Source organism: Homarus americanus, unplaced genomic scaffold, assembly GCF_018991925.1.
Source record: "Homarus americanus isolate GMGI-L3 unplaced genomic scaffold, GMGI_Hamer_2.0 scaffold42594, whole genome shotgun sequence".
In the NCBI taxonomy this organism is placed as follows: Eukaryota; Metazoa; Arthropoda; class Malacostraca; order Decapoda; family Nephropidae; genus Homarus; species Homarus americanus.
Genome location: NW_024740505.1, coordinates 1,039 through 7,702, shown reverse-complemented (window position 1 = coordinate 7,702; position 6,664 = coordinate 1,039). Strand labels below are relative to the sequence as shown.

The 6,664-nt window shown below is 53.6% G+C and overlaps 2 protein-coding genes across 2 annotated transcripts; both read left to right on the top strand.

Annotated features, from left to right (window-relative positions):
- Positions 1-1,640: 1,640 nt before the first annotated feature.
- LOC121875461 (basic salivary proline-rich protein 2-like) lies at positions 1,641-3,717 on the top strand. The gene is made up of 3 exons (XM_042380029.1): positions 1,641-1,933; positions 2,216-3,056; positions 3,256-3,717. Exons 1-3 carry the CDS (start codon positions 1,641-1,643, stop codon positions 3,715-3,717), a joined length of 1,596 nt encoding a protein of 531 aa, XP_042235963.1.
- Positions 3,718-3,742: 25 nt separating this feature from the next.
- LOC121875460 (basic salivary proline-rich protein 2-like) lies at positions 3,743-6,062 on the top strand (the record flags this gene model as incomplete). The annotated part of the gene is made up of 3 exons (XM_042380028.1): positions 3,743-3,823; positions 4,937-5,369; positions 5,640-6,062. Coding segments are annotated over exons 1-3 (937 nt in total), but the record flags the coding sequence as incomplete, so codon positions are not given.
- Positions 6,063-6,664: the final 602 nt, after the last annotated feature.

Below are 6,664 nucleotides of genomic sequence, written 5' to 3'. Positions count from 1 at the left end.
TGTTTCATATATATTACATACTTCCAACAGTCCCTTACTGAACTATGATTGGTGGACTATTCTTTTAGCCCGCCAAATTACAGCCAATAGGAGAAGAGAACAGTCAGTCAGCACAACACCTCAACTTATGTTTTCCTGTTGGATTCTATTCCCCGTTACCTTCTTCAGAATGCGATGATATTGGAAATGTGATGGGCTGTGTGTGTGTTTATTTAACTCAGCATCTCCCGGAGTTCCAAATAGTGCAAAAACTACACTCTGGGGGACCCTATAGGGCTCGTGCTCTCAGAGGTCCTCTCAGGATGGCGCCTCAGAGAACCCTCACAGGTGCAGTAGCGCCCCCAGTGACCTTCCTAAGGGTGGCGGTGCCTCCAGGGGCTCTCTCAAGGTCGACAGTTCCCCTAGAGGTCCTCCCGGGGATGGTGGCATCTCTAGGGACCCTTTCAGAGGCGGTAAGTTCCCAGGGACCCTCTCAAAGCGGTGGTGCCTCCATGGTCCCTCCCAGGGACGGCAGCGCTGCCAAGGACCCTGCCAGGGAAGGGGGTACCTTCAGGCACCCTCCCAGGGGTGGCGACACGCCCAGGGACCCTCCCAGGAGCGGCAGCGACCCGAGGGACCCTTCCAGGGGCAGCAGGGCATTTAGAGACCATCTCAGGGACGGTGGAGCTCCATATTACACTTCCAGGGGCGGTGACATCCCCAGGGATCACCCAGCGACACTCCCGGGAGCAGCAGCACCTCCAGGGTCTTTCCGAGTGGGCGTCGGCGATCCATGGACACTCCCACGGAAGGGCGGTGTCCCCAGGAACCATCCCAGGGGTGGTGGCGTTCCTAGGGGCCCATTTTCTATGGGCGGTAGTGGCGCCTCCTAGACACTCCTAGGGACAGCAGCAGCGCCCATAGGGACTTCACAGTGCCCCCTCCCAGGGCAGCAGCGCCCCAGGCCTCCTAGAGGCGTGGTGGCCCCATAGACACTCCCAGGGACAGTGGCTCCCCCAGGGACTTTTGCAGAGACCCTCCACAGGGGTGGCGGCGCCCCAAGGACTCTCATAGGGACGGTGGCGCCTCTAGGGACCCTAACAGAGGCCGTGTCCCCCCAGGGACCCTTCCAAGGATACCAAGGACTCTATGGCATACTTGTTCGTTGTTTCATATATATTACATACTTCCAGCAGTCCCTTGCTGAACTATGATTGGTGGACTATTCGTTTAACCCGCCAAATTACAGCCAATAGGAGAAGAGAACAGTCAGTCAGCACAACACCACAACTTATGTTTTCCTGTTGGATATTATTCTCCGTTACCTTTTTCAGAATGCGATGATACTGGAAATGTCATGGGCGGTGTACTTATTTAACGTTGCATCTCCCAGAGTTCTAAATAGCACAAAACTACTGCACCCAGGGGCCCACAGGTCTGGTGCTCCCAGAGGCCCTCTCAGGAGCGGCGGTGCCCTCAGGGGCCTCCCAAGCATGGTGGCGCCACCAGGGGCCCACTGAGGGGCGTGGGAACCACGAGGGACTTTCTCAAGGGCTATGGCTTAACAAGTGACACTCCCAGGGACCCTCTAAGGGGCGGCGGCGCCCCCAGGGACCTTACCAGGTACAGTGACGCTCCCAGGAACCTTCCCACAGGCGGTGATGTCCCCATGGACACTTCCAGGGACAGCAACGCCCCAAGGGAACATACCCGGGGGGGGTGGCGTTCCCAGGGGTTCACTCAGGGGCAGCAGCGCCCCCTTGTACCTTCCCAGAGGCGGTGGTGCTCCCATAGACACTCCCAGGGACAGTGGCTCCCCCAGGGACTTTTGCAGAGACCCTCCACAGGGGTGGCGGCGCCCCAAGGACTCTCATAGGGACGGTGGCGCCTCTAGGGACCCTAACAGAGGCCGTGTCCCCCCAGGGACCCTTCCAAGGATACCAAGGACTCTATGGCATACTTGTTCGTTGTTTCATATATATTACATACTTCCAGCAGTCCCTTGCTGAACTATGATTGGTGGACTATTCGTTTAACCCGCCAAATTACAGCCAATAGGAGAAGAGAACAGTCAGTCAGCACAACACCTCAACTTATGTTTTCCTGTTGGATATTATTCCCTGTTACCTTCTTCAGGATGCGATGATACTGGAATTGTGATGGGCTGTGTATTTATTTAACTCAACATCTCCCAGAGTTCCAAATAGTGCAAAAACTACACTCGGGGACCCTACAGGGCTCGTGCTCTCAGAGGTCCTCTCAGGGACGGTGGCACCTCAGAGAACTTCACAGGTGCAGTAGCGCCCCCAGTGACCTTCCTAAGGGTGGCGGTGCCTCCAGGGGCTCTCTCAAGGTCGACAGTTCCCCTAGAGGTCCTCCCGGGGATGGTGGCATCTCTAGGGACCCTTTCAGAGGCGGTAAGTTCCCAGGGACCCTCTCAAAGCGGTGGTGCCTCCATGGTCCCTCCCAGGGACGGCAGCGCTGCCAAGGACCCTGCCAGGGAAGGGGGTACCTTCAGGCACCCTCCCAGGGGTGGCGACACGCCCAGGGACCCTCCCAGGAGCGGCAGCGACCCGAGGGACCCTTCCAGGGGCAGCAGGGCATTTAGAGACCATCTCAGGGACGGTGGAGCTCCATATTACACTTCCAGGGGCGGTGACATCCCCAGGGATCACCCAGCGACACTCCCGGGAGCAGCAGCACCTCCAGGGTCTTTCCGAGTGGGCGTCGGCGATCCATGGACACTCCCACGGAAGGGCGGTGTCCCCAGGAACCATCCCAGGGGTGGTGGCGTTCCTAGGGGCCCACTTATGGGCGGCGGCGCCTCCAAGGACACTCCTAGGGACAGCAGCGCCTCCAGGGACTCTTACAGTGCCCCTCCCAGGGGCAGCAGCGCCCCCTTGTACCCTCCCAGCGGTGGTGGCGCCCCCATAGACACTCCCTGGGACAGTGGCTCCCCCAGGGACTTTTACAGAGACTCTCCACAGGGGTGGCGGCGCCCCAAGGACTCTCCTTGGGACGGTGGCGCCTACAGGGACCCTCCCAGAGGCGGTGTTTCCCCAGGGACCCTTCCAAGGGTACCAAGGACTCTATGGCATACTTGTTCGTTGTTTCACATATATTACATACTTCCAGCAGTCCCTTGCTGAACTATGATTGGTGGACTATTCGTTTAACCCGCCAAATTACAGCCAATAGGAGAAGAGAACAGTCAGTCAGCACAACACCACAACTTATGTTTTCCTGTTGGATATTATTCTCCGTTACCTTTTTCAGAATGCGATGATACTGGAAATGTCATGGGCGGTGTACTTATTTAACGTTGCATCTCCCAGAGTTCTAAATAGCACAAAACTACTGCACCCAGGGGCCCACAGGTCTGGTGCTCCCAGAGGCCCTCTCAGAAGCGGCGGTGCCCTCATAGGCCCTCCCAAGCATGGTGATGCTACCAGGAACCCACTGAGGGTCGGGGGCACCACGAGGGACTTTCACAAGGGCTGTGGCTTAATAAGTGACACTTCCAGGGACCCTCTAAGGGGCGGCGGCGTTCCCAGGGACCTTACCAGGTACAGTGACGCTCCCAGGAACCTTCCCACAGGCGGTGATGTCCCCATCGACACTTCCAGGGACAGCAGCGCCTCCTTCTACCCTCCTAGAGGCGGTGGCGCCTCCATGGACACTCCCAGAGACAGTGGCTCCCCCAGGGACTCTTGCAGAGATCCTCCACAGGGGTGGTAGCGCCCCATGGACCCTCCTAGGGACGATGGCGCCTCCAGGGACCCTTCCACAGGCGGTGTCCCCCCAGGGACCCTTCCAAGGGTACCATGGACCCTATGAAATACTTGTTCGTTGTTTCATATATATTACATACTTCCAGCAGTCCCTTGCTGAACCAGTGCCGGATTTAGACGTGTGGAGGCCCATGGGCATCCTCTTTGTGGAGGCCCCACTCATTATAACTACCCAAGAGGGTAGGGTGGCGCGTGAAGCGAGCCTAAACATCTGGGAGTTTTGGGGGGGCGCTGTAAGCCTCCCGGGAAAATTTTGAAATTTGAACACATCTTTGGAGAATTTTGAAGCTATATGCAGTTATATTGGGGAAATTAGAACATTGAGAAATTTTTAATTAACTGTATATTTATTGATAGTGTACAAATTCCCAACACACACACACACACACAAAAGTGAGACATGACTGGAGTCATTCATGTGGTTTCAAGTCAACCAGCCCTGATATAGCTACTACTGCACATGTCAAAAATTTGTGGAATTCTAAATATATTATTAGCAACACAAACAATAGCCTTCATTAAAAATTTACGGTTCATAGGAAAACCAGGTATTCATGAATTTCAAGGAGAAGCTAGCCTAATTTCTATCACGCTTCTTGCTGAACATAGTTTACGTGATGGAATAGGTAAACATGAATTTTAAAGAATGAATATAAAAATAATCCAAATGAATAAACAAATAAAAATATTGTAATATGTGGTGGCCCCTGGGCAGCTGCCCACTTTGCCCACTCCAGAATCCGGCCCTGTGCTGAACTATGATTGGTGGACTATTCTTTTAACCCCACCATATTACAGCCAATAGGAGAAGAGAGCAGTCAGTCAGCACAACACCACAACTTATGTTTTCCTGTTGGATATTATTCGCCGTTACCTTCTTCAGAATGCGATGATACTTGAAATGTGATGGGCTGTGTATTTATTTATTTAACTCAGCTCCTCCCAGAGTTCAAAATAGCGCAAAAACTACTGCACCCAGAGGCCCTACAGGTCTGGCGCTCCCAGCGGCCCTCTCAGGGACGGCGGCGCCTCAGGGACCCTCACAGGGGCAGTGGCGCCCCCAGGGACCCTCCAAAAGGTAGTGGTGCCCCACAGGGACTTTCTCAGAACGACGGCGCCCCTAGAAGTCCTCCCAGGAATGGTGACGTCCCTAGGGACCCTTTCAGAGACGGCAGGTTCCCCAGGGACCCTCCCAGGAGCAGCGGCGGACCCAGGGACCGTTCCAGGAGCTGCAGCGCACCAAGGGACCCTCTCAGGGACGGTGGAGCCCCCAAGGACCCTCCCAGGGGGGCGTCGAGATCACCAGGGATTACCCAGGGACACTCCCAGGGGTGGCAACATCCCCAGAGTCTTTCCCAGAGGGCGTCGGAGCCCCCATGGACACTCCCAGGGACAGTGGCGCCCCCAGAAACCATCCCAGGGGTGGTGGCGGTCCTAGGGGCCCACTCAGGGGCGAGGGCGCCCCCAGGGACCCTCCCACAGGCGGTAGCACCCCCATAGACACTTCCAGGGACAGCGGCGCCCCTAGGGACTCTCTAAGTGCCCCTCTCTGTGACGGCGGCACCTGCAAGGACCCTACCACGGACGACGGGCATGCTTGTTCGTTGTTTCATAAATATTACATACTTCCAGCAGTCCCTTACTGAACTATGATTGGTGGACTATTCTTTTAACCCACAAAATTACAGCCAATAGGAGAGGAGAACAGTCAGTCGGCACAAGACCTCAACTTATGTTTTCCTGTTGGATATTATTCTCCGTTAGCTTTTTCAGAATGCGATGATACTTGAAATGTGATGGGCTGTGTATTTATTTATTTAACTCAGCATCTCCCAGAGTTTCAAATAGCGCAAAAACTACTGCTCTCAGGGGCCCTGCAGCGCTCGCGCTCTCAGAGGCCCTCTCAGGGACCCTCACAGGTGCAGTGGCGCCCCTGGGACCCTCCTAAGGGTGGCGGTGCTTCCAGGGGCTCTCTCAAGGGCGACAGTTCCCCTAGAGGTCCTCCCAGGGATGAGGGCGTCCTTAGGGACCCTTTCAGAGGCGGTGAGTTCCCCAGGGACCCTCTCAGGGCGGTGGCGCCTCTATGGTCCCTCCCAGGGACGGCGGCGCTCCCAAAGAATCTCCTAGGGAAGGCGGTGCCTCCAGGCACCCTTCCATGGGTGGCCACTCGACCAGGCACCCTTCCAGGAGCGGCGGCGACCTCAGGGACACTTCCAGGGGCAGCGGCGCTTTTAGAGACTATCTCAGGGACGTCCAAATGTACCTACAAATGGAAGATGGGGTTAAACAAGGGTAATATAAATAAGATACTTAAACTATCTTATCAAGACAAAAGAAGTTAAGAAGGACTTAAGAGTAATTTAGATTTAGGAAGGAACTTAGTAAACATTGGTTAGGTTTATAGATGAGACACACAAGTTACAGATTCCAATAGGTAAGGAATGTGTCTCACTAGGAAGGAGATCCTACTATTCTTAGCAAACAGTGTTGCCAAATATTTTCTTAACTAATACTTGTTATTCACATTTTTTACAATAAACTATAATTTATGTACCTTGATATAGCCGGGAATTCCTGGATGTACATTTAATTAGATATTGTATATGAGGCGATGTAATTTCCTCTGTATTTTGTAACACATTTTACTATGATTAAGTCTCTATGTGTTCCCGCCTTTTGTAAGTTAATTTTCACCTGTTTTGTGTTAATGTGAGTCAGGTGAGTTTTCAATTGAGTTTCGGCGCTCAAAAGACCCACTATTGTATAATCTAACTTGCTATTGTTTTTTTTTTTTTTACTTCGCTCCTGTTGTGTTTTTATTTCGGAAGCAGAAGCTATTTACATTGTTTTTATTTTTCAGTTCAATAAAATGAAACAAAATAGAAGGGAACTGT

Bases quoted from the DNA above. Each gene is read 5' to 3' on its own strand.
- LOC121875461 (XM_042380029.1), top strand. From the start codon at position 1,641: ATGTCCCCATGGACACTTCCAGGGACAGCAACGCCCCAAGGGAACATA. The intron at 1,934-2,215 runs GCATACTTGTTC...GGGACCCTACAG, and splicing joins AGGATACCAAGGACTCTATG to GGCTCGTGCTCTCAGAGGTC. The intron at 3,057-3,255 runs GTACCAAGGACT...TACCTTTTTCAG, and splicing joins CCCCAGGGACCCTTCCAAGG to AATGCGATGATACTGGAAAT.